Source organism: Trachemys scripta, chromosome 6, assembly GCF_013100865.1.
Source record: "Trachemys scripta elegans isolate TJP31775 chromosome 6, CAS_Tse_1.0, whole genome shotgun sequence".
Lineage (NCBI taxonomy): Eukaryota > Metazoa > Chordata > Testudines > Emydidae > Trachemys > Trachemys scripta.
Window position 1 is genome coordinate 99657943 of NC_048303.1, and position 15026 is coordinate 99672968.

The 15026-nt window shown below is 43.3% G+C and overlaps 1 protein-coding gene across 6 annotated transcripts in view; it reads right to left on the reverse strand.

Annotated features, from left to right (window-relative positions):
- DENND4C (DENN domain containing 4C) overlaps positions 1–15026 on the reverse strand; it is a 117308-nt gene that overhangs the window by 72868 nt on the left and 29414 nt on the right. For all 6 annotated transcript variants that reach the window (XM_034774577.1, XM_034774574.1, XM_034774573.1 and 3 more), the window contains exon 2: positions 197–518. In XM_034774577.1, coding sequence (XP_034630468.1) covers positions 197–501 — 305 coding nt within the window. In that variant the 5' untranslated portion in view covers positions 502–518. The remainder of the gene's footprint in view (positions 1–196; positions 519–15026) is intronic.

The following is a 15026-nucleotide window of genomic DNA, read 5'->3' on the forward strand; positions in this document are numbered from 1 at the left end:
TCTCTCTCACGCACATGCACACACTTACTTCAGAGTTAAGTGACAGATCTGACCAGGTTAAAGTCAGCATTATCATTGTGTACATAAAAATACATGCTCTCTTTTTTCGCAAATCCTTGCTTCAGTAACAATCACATTTTTATTCTCTTTCTACAAAATGTCACATATGATGTCACAATAATTAAAGGACTCTCACCCAACGTCCGTAAGTGGTGGTTTGTCCCGGCCCCTCTTGTAGCAAAGAAAAAGCTCTGGACTTTTAAGACTCCCATAGTTCAAGTTGGCTTGAAGCGCTGTGGGGGTGGCTTCAACACAGGTGTAACCCTCAGGCACCGTTTCACCAGCTGACTTGATGATGACAGCTAGGTCTGTAATTGGAGCCTTTGGACCAGCTGACTTTGTTTCAAAGCGGTTTACTTCTTGGTCCAGAGAGGTCGAAGTATCAGTGAGTCCTGCCACTACAAAGTAGTCGGCCACTCTTGGACCTTTGTCTTCTATCATGGTGGCCTCTGTACTTCCTGAAAAAGAAAAAAAAAGTGAACAGGTTGACAACTTTCACATGAGCCAAGATTACAGAAACAAGAGTGTTTTAAAATTAATTTTAGTAAATCAAGCATTTATATAATCCCAAAAATTACATGAAAGATGTAGGGCAACTCCCAGGATTAATACTCTCAAAGGTTCATACTACTCAGTGAAATACAATATTGTACATATTGGAGTTTCTAGTTATGTCATCAAAAGGTGAGTTTGGGTATAAAGATCAATGAACAAATGAACTAAGAAACTTGATAGTAGATACTTTAAGAATTCCTCTGGTTAGGAGCTGGAAGGACACAAACAAAGAGGGCTCAGTTGGCATTTGTCAACTTTGCCCACGCTTAAATCCTCTCAGGGTCATCAATTCATTCAGGTACCTACAATGCATCTACTCCAGTTAAAATGTATATTCTTCATTGCTAGTGTCCTTAAGGCTAATCCAGGGCCATACATTAAAAAGCTGTATTGTTCCCTTTTAGACATTTGGCTTCAGTGTCACATTGCTATGCACAAAGAAAGCAATACAAGTTCTGTGCTTACTACAGTATCTTTTGCACACTTCATTTTATTTCAGAGTTGAGAAATAACACTGCAGCCTTCACGCCTTTGCCTAGCAATTTGAACATCTGGAATTGATTTTACACAACTACGTATCCATCGTCATATTCCATCAGCATATGTCACCACTCAGCTGCACATTCCAGGCCTGGAATAACCTATTGTCCTGCAGCATAGGATGAACACATCTCTCTTTTGGAATAATGAAGTGCAATTTCATAATGGTGAGAAAACTAGCTGCTAGCCTGCATTTAAAAATCCTGGGTCCATTGAATGATTAGCTTGTCAGATATTAGGAAATTCCTACTTTTGCTCAGAAACAAGAAGAGACTTTTTGTAACTAACTTACTACCCATCACCATATCATGCTCTTGTGGGAGCCCCACAAACCTACCGAAACGTACCATTGCTCCAGCAGAACTCCTAGGCCCAGCCAGCTATATCCGAGCTACAGCCCTAAAAGAGTGCCGAAGCTGGACTTCTGCCTGCACACATTAGCAGATCCACCAAGATCCCCCCAGACATCCATCTACCCACTACCTCATCTACAGATACGATGTCTGTCTGACATCATGTTAACAATACTTTTTAATTGGAATGTTTGTGTGTCCTGGGGAGTGCTAAGATGTTTTACCTGTTCTTGCTTAATTATTACTGCACTTTTATTTTATTCTTCAGGGTGGCTAAGCCTAAAATGCAGATGAGCAAATAAGTGTACCTCATCTGTGCCATAACAGATACTGTGAAGCTGATGTAAATGTCTGAATCTTTGGCTTTGTATTGTGCTGCAACATCAGACATGTCCTATGTGAATGATTGATTGATTGTGTTTTAAAGGGGTGGTTAAACGGTCTACTCTGCTCTCCCCCCGGCTGCCTGACTACGTTCCTCGTATCAGTACATGAGGTAGTGGGTAGATGGGTGTCTGGGGGGATCTTGGATTTAAATCCTATGGTGCCATCAACAGAAGGAACAGTGTCTGTCTGCTTCCCCACTCAGTTAGCTTTGTATTACTTGTGATTGTGAAGAGGAGGACTTGGATGGTCTTAGAGCTGAAAGTGTTACTGAAAATGCAAACAGACTTCATAAGAACTTTAACAACCCTGAGAATGAAGAGGGTTTTTTCCCCATGTGAAGAATTTCAATTTCCGTGGCTGTCCCTGTATTTATCCAACACAGCTGGATCTTCCAATCACTCTTGGGTATCCAGGAATCTCTCTAGTGATGGATCTGCTAATGTGTGCAGGCAGAAGTCCAGCTTCGGCACTCTTTTAGGGCTGTAGCTCGGATATAGTTGGCTGGGCCTAGGAGTTCTGCTGGAGCAATGGTACGTTTCGGTAGGTTTGTGGGGCTCCCACAAGAGCATGATATGGTGATGAGTAGTAAGTTAGTTACAAAAAGTCTCTTGAGAATCCCCAAGTCTGACAGTGATTGCAGGGACACTAGACCTGCTGGTGCAAGGTGAAGCATCCATCCACCTTCATGTGATTTGCTCTCCTCCTTCAGGTCCAATCCTACTCCCAATGAAATCAAGTTTTAAATTATTTTCCTCTTTTTTTTTTTTTTTTTTTTTTTTACACAAATTTTACAGACAATTTTCTTTGCTTTCAGGGGGCATTGTTTTCTTCTCTTTCGGGTACATTTTTGAGTTTCCCTACTTCATCTGATAGGAGGGGAGATGGTCAGGTGGCATAAGTTGATGGCAACTAGTTTCAGAATTCTGAGCAAGTAGCCTATTGAAGCAGAGAAATTTGCACATTATTCAAATCCCTACACTCTGGTCACTGGTAACCATTCACCAGAGTACAGGGATTCTTTGAACATCCTGTATTGTTTATTATTGAAAAATATTCGGTACTATAATTATAGTAGTCAGACACCCACAAACCAGAGTGCAGGGAATTGAACAAGTGTGAAACAAGCATAACGGTGATGCTTTTATAACTCTGTAGCAGCCCTGTGCTCTTAACGGCTGAGTCGGCGCAATTTTTTTGTAGTTGTTACTATCCAAGACTTCCAACACTGTATGGGCCAACTTTCTATTGTCTTTAAATACAAGAGTCTTCATCCTCCAGAAGCCTGAGATAGTCCCACAAAGTCTCTCTCAAACTTGTAAGGTACCGCTTAAGTGTTCTCAAACCTCTCTACACGAGACACACCCGGCTACAGAGCTCATAGCCAAGAGGTTTTGCCATCAATTCCAGTTGGTCATGCAGTCCATCTGAAGGAAACCTATGACAACATGAAACAACTTTTGAGGTGCATAAACTATGACCAACATCAGTGGCAGCTTTGTGGCGATTTGAAGGTTGTTGCTCTCTTGCTTGGTCTGCAGACTGGATACACAAAGTACTGCTGTTTTCTCTGCGAATGGGATAGTCGTGCAAGAGATTCCCACTACATCAAGAAAGATTGGCCACTCCGACAGTCATTGGAGCCTGGGAGGAAAAGTGTTCAGCATCCACCATTTGTTGAATCAAGGAAGATTTTGTTACCACCCTTAAACATCAAGCTGGGTCTGATGAAGAACTTTGTCAAGGCCATTGACAAAACACAAGCAGCTTTCAAGTACCTCCGTGGAAAATTTCCAAGGTTAAGTGAAGCTAAGATAAAGGAAGGTGTCTTTCTTGGTCCTCAGATTTGTGAACTTCTTCGAGACGATGCATTTGACCATGCACTGCGTGGCAAGGAAAAGACGGCATGGAAAGCCTTCCAGTTAGTGGCAATACATTTTCTCGGAAACAACAAGGCAGACAATTACAGGTTGTTGGTGGAAAACCTCCTCAAGGCATACAAAAGCCTTGGTTGCAACATGTCACTAAAGATACATTTGTTGCACTCTCATCTAGATTTTTATATCTAGTATAAGCATTGTTCTGTAAAATGTTTCCTTTTTTCCCTCCCTCCAACAGCTGCAAATTTTTCAAGCCTCCCTCCTCCGTCCCAAAGGCTATCTCAGATAAGGCATCGGAAAAAGAGGACACGAGACGAGATGTTCACGGAAATCATGGAATCCACCCGCAATGAAAGAGCACATCTGAATGAGTGGAAGGACACGGTTTCAAAGTATAGGAAAGATGCCAGTGAACATGAGGACAGGAGGGACCAATGTGAGGACATGAGGGATGCTCGAGATGAGAGGTGGCAGCAGGAAGATCAGAGGAGGCAGGATGCAACGCTGGGGCTGCAGCGTGAGCAAACAGACATGCTCCAGCGTCAGGTGGAGCTTCAGGAACGGCAGCAGGATCACAGACTGGCGCTACAGCCCCTGTATAACCCCCCTCCCCATGTTCCATAGCCTCCTCACCCAGACGTGTAAGAACGCGGGGGGGGAGGCTCCATGCACCCTCCCACTCCACTCCAGTGGACAGCCCAAGTAAAAGGCTGTCATTATTTTAACCTTTTTTTAGTGGCCTTTTCCCTCCCTCCGATCCTCCTCCCAAACCCCACCCAGGCTACCTTGTCAGTTCTCTCCCTCTTTTTATAATCAATTAATAAAGAATACATGATTTTTAAACAATAGTGACTTTATTTCCTTTGAAAGCAAGCTGTGATCAAAGGGGGAGGGTGGGTTGCCTACGGAGAATGAGTCAATAAAGGGGGCGGGTTTTCATCAAGAAACAAACAGAACTTTCACACGGTAGCCTGGCCAGTGATGAAACTGGTTTTCAAAGCTTCTCTGATGCGCCGCGCTTCCTGTTGTGCTCTTCTAATTGCATTGGTGTCTGGCTGCACGTAATCAGCAGCCAGGTGATTTGCCTCAGCCTCCCACCCCGCCATAAACGTCTCCCCCTTACTCTCACAGAGATTGTGGAGCACACAGCAAGCAGCAATAACAATGGGGATATTGGTTTGGCTGAGGTCTGAGCGACTCAGTAAAGTGCGCCAGAAACCTTTTAAACCGCCAAATGCACATTCCACCACCATTCTGCACTTGCTCAGCCTGTAGTTTAACAGCTCCTGACTCCTCTCCACGCTGCCTGTGTATGGCTTCATGAGCCATGGCATTAAGGGGTAGGCTGGGTTCCCTAAGGATAACTATAGGCATTTCAACATCCCCAACCGTTATTTTCTGGTCCGGGAAGTAAGTCCCTTGCTGCAGCCGTTTAAACAGAGTAGTGTTCCTGAAGACGCGAGCGTCATGAACCCTTCCCGGCCAGTCCAAGTTGATGTTGGTGAAACGTCCCCTATGATCCACCAGTGCTTGCAGCACCATTGAAAAATAACCCTTGCGGTTTATGTACTGGGTACCCTGGTGTTCTGGTGCCAAGATAGGGATATGGGTTCCATCTATCGCTCCACCACAGTTAGGGAATCCCATTGCAGCAAAGCCATCCACTATGACCTGCACATTTCCCAGAGTTACTACCTTTTGTAACAGCAGCTCAATGATTGCTTTTGCTACTTGCATGACAGCAGCCCCCACAGTAGATTTGCCCACTCCAAATTGATTCCCGACTGACCGGTAGCTGTCTGGCATTGCAAGCTTCCACAGGGCTATCGCCACTCGCTTCTCAACTATGCTCTCATCCTGGTATTCTGGCGCTTCAGAGCAGGGGAAAGCAAGTCACAAAGTTCCATAAAAGTGCCCTTACGCATGCGAAAGTTTCGCAGCCACTGGGAATCGTCCCACACCTGCAACACTATGCGGTCCCACCAGTCTGTGCTTGTTTCCCGGGCCCAGAATCGGCATTCTACGGATAGAACCATCAACAATATGATCTCCAAAGCGCCGGGACCCGCGGTTTGAGAGAATTCTGTGTCTGTGTCCATGTCCATGTCCATATCACTCTCACCACCGCACTGCCGTCGCCGCCGCCTCCTCCTTGCCTCATTTTTCTGGTCTTGGTTCAGCATAAACTGCACTATAATGCACGAGGTGTTTACAATGTTCATAACTGCTGTCTTGAGCGGAGCGGGCTCCATGGTTGCCGTGGTATGGCGTCTGCTGTGTTCACCCAGGAAAAAAGGCGTGAAACGGTTGTCTGCCGTGGCTTTCATGAAGGGAGGAGTGAGGCTGTACCCAGAACCACCTGCGACAATGTTTTTTGCCCCATCAGGCACTGGGATCTCAACCCAAAATTCCAATGGGCGGGGGAGACTGCGGGAACTATGGGATAGCTATGGGATAACTACACACAGTGCAACACTCCGGAAATCGACGATAGCCCCGGTACATGGACACACACCGCCGAATTAATGTGCTTAGTGTGGCCGCATACATTCAACTTTATACAATCTGTTTCCAAAATTCGAATTCTGTAAATTCGGATTAATCCCGTAGTGTAGACATACCATTAGTCCAAGTCAAAAAACTGGCTATCCTTATCCTGCAACTCTTAAGAGCAAAGGCTGCCAAATGAGACAAATTATGATAAATTGAGTTTTATAATTGAAGTAAAAATGTTTTTATAATATAGGACAATAGAAAAGTTTAGAGCAACTGATCCATAACTATGAAACAATATACTTCAGGACTCTACCAGCATACATAGGTATGAGTACAACTATGACAGGCAAACACATTGGAACTCTGCCTGTTTGGATTAACCCCCCCGCAAACACACACACACACACACCCTTTAAAATGGATATCCCCAAGCAGAGTATTCCTATATATAATCAGACACATATAGACCAATACAAGAAAAAATATATGGTGCAGCACTGTTTGCGTGTAATGGCTTAAGTCTTTACTTTATAAAATTTATATTTTTGGTTAAAAAAAAAAAACACATAACCAAACCTTCTGCCATATGCTACATGTTCAGACAATTAAATTTCACATCTTCTCAATGCAAGCAACATTTAAAAATCCGTATTTTAAGTCTACTTTCAGAGGACAGAAAGCAGGGAAGGTCAAAGTGAGAAATGTTTGCTAAAGAGCAACAATGTCCCCAACTCTAACAATTTTATGGCAAATCTCACAATATTTGGTGCTCTTAAAGCTGTAGATCCTCAAGTCATGTGATCACCAGAGTTAGTCAGAAACTTTAGGGAATAAAGCGTTTCACTGAACCCACCCTCACTCGCTCATTTTCATTGGTCTGGGGTAGGGGGTGCAGGCTCCGGCTAGGGTTGCAGGCTCTGGGGTGGGGCTGGAGATGAGGTGTTCAGAGTGTGTGTGGGGGGGTTCTGGACAAAGGCCAAAGGGGTCGGCGTGTGTGTGGGGGGGCTCAGGGCTGGAGCAGGAGGTTGGGGCACGGAAGGGGATGAGGGATGCGGGCTCTGGGCGGCGCTTACCTCAGGCGGCTCCTGGGAAGCAGCCAGCATGTCCCTCCAGCTCCTAGGTGGAGGCATGGCCAAGTGGCTCTGGGCGCTGTCCCCGCAGCTCCCATTGATGGAATGAGTAGCAGAGAGAAGGGGAAACGTGCTTTGCCCTGATGACTGATATAGTACACACATGCTGTGTTGTCTGTCATGATCTTGATGGATTTGTTTTTCAGTAGGGCAAGAAAGTGGAGGTAAGCATTTCTGACCATCCCTAATTCCAACAGACTGATGTGCAAGCACTCTCCTGTTGTGAGCATTTGCTGGGATTGTGAGCGGACACAAATGTGTTCCCCATCCTAAGAGGGAAGGGTCTGATGTAAGGCTCTCAAACAATTTAAGAAATTAATTGGGATTAATCACAATTTTAATTGCACTGTTAAACAAGAATAGAATGGTATTTAAATATTTTGGATGTTTTTCTGCATTTTCAAATATATTGGTTTAAATTACAATACAAGAATACAAAGCATACAGTGCTCACTTAATATATTAAATATTTGCGCAAAGATAAACAAAAGAAATAGTATTTTTCTATTCACCTCAGAGACTGCACTACAGTACTTATCTATCATGAAAGTGCAATTTATAAATGTAGATTTTTTTTTTAACATAGCTGCACTCAAAAACAAAACAATGAAAAACTTTAGAACCTACAATTCACTAAGTTCTACTTCTTCTTCAGCCAATCACTAGACAAACAGGTTTGTTTACATTTGTGGGAGATAATGCTGCCCGCTTCTTATTTACAATGTCACCTGAAAGTGAAAACAGGCATTCACATAGCACTGTTGTAACTGGCATTGCAAGGTATTTATGTGCCAGATATCTAAACATTTGTATGTACACTTTGTATTCTGTGTTGTAACTGAAATAAATATTTTGGATGTTTATTATATATTTTCAAAAATATTGATAATAAACAATAATAGAATAGCAATTTAAATGTAACAGTGTGACTAAAGCACCAATTAATCAAGACTAATTTTAAGCTAGTTAACTTATGTTGTGTTTAATCACTTGAGTTAACAGTGATTGACAGCCCTAATCTGATGTTAATGTCACTATAGGGGGATTCTGGTTTAACAGAATTCCAGCACAATATTTGGATGGATTCATCCACAAGATAAGTGACTGTAGGACCCAACTGAGCACAGATACCTGCTTTCTAAGACTGTTTGCTGGGTATATAAACAATCCAAAGCCATCCAGGGAGACGCTGAAGATAAAATCTGGTGTTTTGGGTCACAAAAACACAAGCTGCCATGTGTCCCAGCAGTTGCAGACATGTCCTTGCTGGAACTTGAGGGCTGAACTGCACTCTTTGTATAAGGTTCTTTAAAGCAAGGAACCTGTCAAGAGAAAGACAAGTTCTGCCCATTATCAAATCCAAAAGTGCTCCTATAAATAATTCATTGTGTAGGGATAAAGATCAATTTCTCGAGATTTATCTGCAGGCCTAGACATCGGAATAGTGAAGCTGTTGTATGAACAACTGACCATACCTCCTGACATGACTGATCCTTGAAGGGGCCAGTCAAAGATAGTTATTCCTAGATGAAGGAGGTAGGCAGCTCTGACCTCCATGATTTTTAGAACACTTTTCAGGCAGAAGACAGGCTGAAGGGTAGGAACCCAATACCTGTTATGATAGTGATTGTGAGAGGGAATCACTATGTGGAGGTAGGCATCTTTGAGGTCAAGGGTCACAAACCGGTTCCCTAATTCCAAGGAGGAAATTATAGCTGCTAGGGACATAGTGTATTTCAGGAATCTGACATGCTTGTTCAATTGTCTGAGATCTGGTATCAGCCTCCAACCCACATTTTTTCATTGTTCTCAGAAAATATCTTGAATAGAACCCTTTTCACCTGTGTTGAAGTGGGACTGGCTCTATGGCTTCTAGACTTAAGAGTGCTGAGATCTCTTGTGTCAGCAATTGCTCATGAGAGGGGTCCCTGAAGAAGAACAGGGAAGGAGGTTGGAAGGGCATGATAATGTTAAATTGGATAGTATAATGCAAAGTAATCGCATCCAATACTCATTTGTCTGATGTTATAGCCTGCCATGCTTGATAGATATAGATATAGATGAGAGAGAGAGAGATGTCCAAAATGCAAAGAGCGGGGTATGTTGTGAACCTGATAAAACCTGGTCATTGGGTGGTCTGGAATCTCAACCAAACCATCAGAACTGGCATTTGGATGATGTTGAAGGATGGGATGAAGCAGTCAAGATTGCAGATTCCTTAGGAAAATCTCAACTCTCTCTTAGCCAGTGGCTCTGGTGGCCTGAAATTGAGCAGGGCAGGATCTGTGTGCCAAATGAGACCTGCAAATCTTCCTTTTATTTGCAGGCATGTATCTCCCTAAAGGCCTAAGTGTTGCCCTAGAGTCCTTTAGGGCATGACACAAGTCATACGGTGAATCTGTGAAAAAGCTTCTGGCCATCGAAAGGTAAATCTTCCACAGTCAATTGTACCTCTTGTGGAAACCTGGACAACTGAAGCCAGGAAGCTCACATCATCACTACTGTGGTGGAAACAGACCTGGCTACAGTATCCACTGCATCAAGTGAAGCCTGCAGTGAAGGTTTTGCCAACAGCTGGCCTTTCTTTATTATGGTGCTTACCTATTCTTGATGATGTTCTGGTGGTAAATGGTCAATAGAAGCATTAAACTTCTCGTAGTTCAGGTAATTGTATTTTGACATCAGTGCCTGGTGGATAGCCACCTTGAACTGAAGTGTTGCTGATGAATAGCTCTTAGGACCAAAACAGGTCCATGTGTGTCTGATCCTCATTACAAGAGGTGGCTTTTGGGGTATTTTACCTGTCCCTTTCATTGACTGTATCCACAACCAGAGAGTTTGGTGCTAGATGAGAAAATAAAAACACAAAATCCCTAGCTGTGATCCCTGGTAGTGGTTTTTTGTTTGTTTATGTTTTTAAATCAACCCTCTTGCATGTGGGGGGACCTCTGCTGGAATTTGCCAAATAGACTTGGCTGGCTCCAGGATGGCTTCATTAATTGGCAGTGCCCTGTACTGAGGAAGAGACATGAAATATGTCCAAGAGTTTGTGATGGGAATCCTTGACTTCAAGGGGAATCTGCAGGATATCAGTGACCCACTTCATCAGGTTCTGAAATTGTGTAAAGTTATTAGCTAACGATGGCAGCAGTAGCATGACTGCATCATCCAGTGATGACAATGAAATGTTTGTGAGGTAGGGTGTAAGCCTACTTGTCTGCCCTTGCCTCTTGCTTTTCAAAAGGTCTCCTCTGACTCAGTACGGGGAGGAGGATAGACAGACAGCACTGGGGAAGAGGTATTCTGTGTTCCCTGTGGGACTGAATTGAGGTCCCTCAAAACTGCTGGCAGCACATTGCCCACAGATCCTAGGTAAGGACAATGAGGGAGACCTTAAGGCTTGGGGGGGAACAAATCCAAAGCTGGTCATCCCAAATGTTGGAAGGCAGGGGTCTACTATCCTACCTTGGTTGCATCTGCAACAGGGAATAACTACTCCTGGAATAAATTGGAGATACATGAACAGAAGTTCAGAGTCTGAATTAGAATGCTCCTCCACATGGGGGGAGGGATAGCTCAGTGGTTTGAGCATTGGCCTGCTAAACCCAGGGTTGTGAGTTCAATCCTTGAGGGGGCCACTTGGAGATCTGGGGCAAAATCAGTACTTGGTCCTGCTAGTGAAGGCAGGGGGCTGGACTCGATGACCTTTCAAGGTCCCTTCCAGTTCTAGGAGATGGGATATCTCCATAAATTATTATTATTATAATTATTATATTGTATCAGAGGTGACAACTCCTCCACATGGATAGTTGAAGATGGAGAAGAAGATCTCCCAGAAACATAAGCATCAGTGACCAGTCAACCTAGATACTGAGAGGTGTCCAGAGACTGCAAGGAGTAGCGATCCTGTGGTACTGGAAGCATAACAGAACTTGGTACCAGCACCAATGTTGTGCAAAGGCTGTTGTGTGAGGCACAGATGGGGTTGAGGATTCCATTGAACCCAGTCTCTTGCTAACAGTAGTCTTCAGTACCAAGCCTTTACCGCTGAAATATGGGACTTAAGTTAAGTCTTCGCATGCTTCTTGGTACTTGTCGTACTCGGGAGCCTCACCAGCACTCCTCTAGGGGCCTGAGGTATCTGGTGAATGGATCTCCTTTGATGAGGAACTCTGTTTTGCTCCTCTTATCCCCTTCCTTATACTTGGAGTGGGAAGCTCTTGGTACTAGCAGTTATCAGTATCTCACTCAAGGAAAGTGTTTGAGACTGGACTTCTGGTGCGGTCTTTCCCTTCCTTGCAAGCTCTCGATGACGGGCCACTGACAAACGTGGAGAGTCCCTGTACAACAAGTTCTCTGTATCCAAAACCTATTTTAAGGCTTGCTCCATCATTAATAGTCTATGCTTAATTTCTCTGTTTTTAATGGGATCTTCCCCTAAAAAGAAGAAGAGCAGATTTTACACTTGCTGGGCATCAGTCTCCCAAGCAACAAATGCAGTGGGAGTGCTCATCACTAGCAGGAATTACTTCGACAAGTGAGGCACCTTTTAATTCCCAGATGGTGACAGTGATTGTGAATTGCTCAGGCTGACTACAGAGGCTACAAAAACAGAAAAGCCAATAATAATGGTAATTTTTCAACTATCTCCATATTTACAAGGACATGTCACCTCAGGATGGGATGCAGAGATAAAAGTTCTAGATACCATGAATGGCCGCTTCTTGAAGCAGCTAGTCCTGGAACCCACAAGGAGAGTGGCAATTGTCAGTTTAGTCTTAAGTAGACTACAGGATCTGGTTCAGGAGGTGAATATAGCTGAACAGCTTGATAATAGTGACCATAATGTAATTAAATTTAAGATCCTTGTAGGAGGGGAATAGCAAAGAAACCCACTACAGTAGCATTTAACCTCAAAAAGGGGGAACTATATTTAAAAAAAAAAAAAGGGGGAATCTAGTTAAATGGAGAGGAATGGGCACAAGTGAAATGTCTGCAAGCTGTATGGAAACTATTTAAAAACATCATAATAGAGGCTATGGCTAACCAGTGTAAAAAAGACAATTAGAGGCAAAATGGCATTCTTTAAAAATTGGAAGTCAAATTCCACTGAGGAAAACAGAAAGGAACATAAACTCTGAAAAGTCAAGTGTAATTGGGGAGGCCAAAAGAGAATTTGAAGAGCAAGTAGCAAAAACTAGCAGCAGAAAATATTTGAAGAGCATCAGAAGCAGAAAGCCTGCAAAACCATCAGTGGGGCCAATGGATGATCAAGGTAGTAAAAGAGCATTCAGGGAAGATAAGACTGTTGTGGAGAAGCTAAATGAATCTTTCCCCGCCCCATCAGTTTTCACTGAAGAGGATGCGAGGACAGATTCCCAAATTTGAGCCATTCTTTTTTAGGTGACAAATTGGAGCTTTCAGGGTTGGGGGGCAGGAGAGGTTCGGGCTCCGGCCCGGCACCACTTACCTAAAGCAGCTCCGGGTTGGCAGCAGTGCACACAGGGGCCAGGGCAGGCTCCCTGCATGCCTGCCCTGTCCCCAGCCACTCCAGGAAGCGCTGCGGCCCCTGCGGGGGGGAGAAGGGGGAGAGGCGGCGGAGGGCCGCCCAGGGTTCCCATGTTGACTTAAAGCATCCGGAGCCCCGGGCCCTTTTAAATCACCGCCCCAGGGCAACTGCTCCCTTTGCCCATCGGAGGCTGCAGGGGAGGAGGACCAATGGGGCAGGGACATTAAAGCGCTGCAGGGCCCTTTGCTGTGGCAGCACTTTAACGTTGCTGTGCCCCCCCACTGACCGGAGGGGGTGCACAGGAACATTAAAGTGCTGCCGTGGCAAATGTCCCTGCCCCTTTTGCCTCCTCTGTCGGCAGCCCTGCCAGTAGGGTCCTTACCAGCAGGTCATGGGCCGGTGCGGGTTCTTACCGGTACGGAGTACTGGCCCCTACCAGCTCACTTTCACCCCTACCCAGTGTTGAAGAATTCCTGTTCGGAGGGAAGATACCCGTTGTAAATAAGATCTGAATTAAAAAATATATATATAAAAAAATAAAAGTTGTGTTCAGTTATTGGTAGGGACCAGTTAGCGCTAAAATTTATTTTATACCATTGTCTTGAAAGAAAGTCTAGCCAACTGAACTGTATTTCCCTGTATATGCAAACAATTACTAACCAGAACTACCACAGAAGGCTTGATCCTACAAAATTCTCATATTAGTAAAGTTACACATGTGCATTAGTCCCATTGAACTAAACAAAACTAGAACTGTTCATGTAATTAATATTTGTTCTGCAGCTATGTTGCCTAACCCAGATACAGTTACAAGCATTTCAGTTCCAAATTGGGGACATGAGTCCACTCAAGTTTCCTCATCCTTCATTTAAAGAAATCATTCTGTGGTAGATTCTCTTAAGAAGTTTTCGCTGTGTTATCTGCAACACATGGTAAAGGAAGACTTCCTAGAGAATTTAAACAGATTTCCACAATGCAGAGCTAATATACTAGTAGCTATAGTGCTCTGGGCAGGTGCAAAGTTCTAAATAGATTTTGAGACCAACATTCCCTTTTGTATGTATATGTACTACCAAAACTTTCTCTAGCCCTGCTTAACTGAATTCTGAGTTCAACTCAGGAAACATTTACTTTACAGTATTCTATAAAGAAAAGGTAAGTTGCACTTAATTTCTCAATCAAGGTATAATTATATATAAAAAACTTAAATATACCTATCAAGAGCTTAAAATACATGAAAAAGCTTCATATTTTAAAAGGGACTTGGTCAAGATTAGTAGGCTAAGAACCTCAATCTCCCTCCCAAAATGTTTTCCATCTGTTTTTATTTTCTAAAAATCTGGTAATAGGGGTGGGTGTAAGATAGATATATTCCTAGAGAAACCAGTATACATACTGATACAATACAGATGTGGCATGTGTTTCAATTTACTGCACCTCATAGCAGGCATTGCAATTAGCTCTTCTAAATCACCCTTCTTGCTGTTAACGTCAATTGGCTGAACATGAAATTAAACACTAAATGCTCTGTCAGTCAATCTATGTCAAACTGTTTTTGGTCCTCTTACTTAACTCTGACCATATCCTCCTAATAGTGGGGAAAAAAATTACACGTGACACACCTTCCAACGAGCAATTGGCAGTGAGGTAGCAATTATCTCAGGGTTACAGAACTATTTCAGTCAGGCAGCACATAAAAAAAGAGTATCTTCTGTATAATTTCTTTTCCTAAAAATGTATCTACAATTTTTCCCCTTACCCGGAGCTTTTTTCTCCCCCTTCCCCTTTTGTTATTAAAAGGGGTCACTTTTGTAAAGGGGCTTTTCACCCACATCTCATTTTATTTGTATCACTGGGATAATAGTGAATGAAGACAACCTAGTTATAGGTCTAATAAACCGCTACATTTTCTATCACGGCTTGCCCGATCATATAGCATAAATCTAGCAACAGATGGAATACATTAATGGATGACATATTAAAGTAAACTTGCCAAACAGTGTTAGAGGAAGAAGGGAGTGGGAAAGGAAATCTTATGGTAAACAAAACAGCATTACTCAGGCAACAAAGGTTTTATGTCTTTAAAGCAATACAGTGATAATCTGTGTGTATAAAGGTT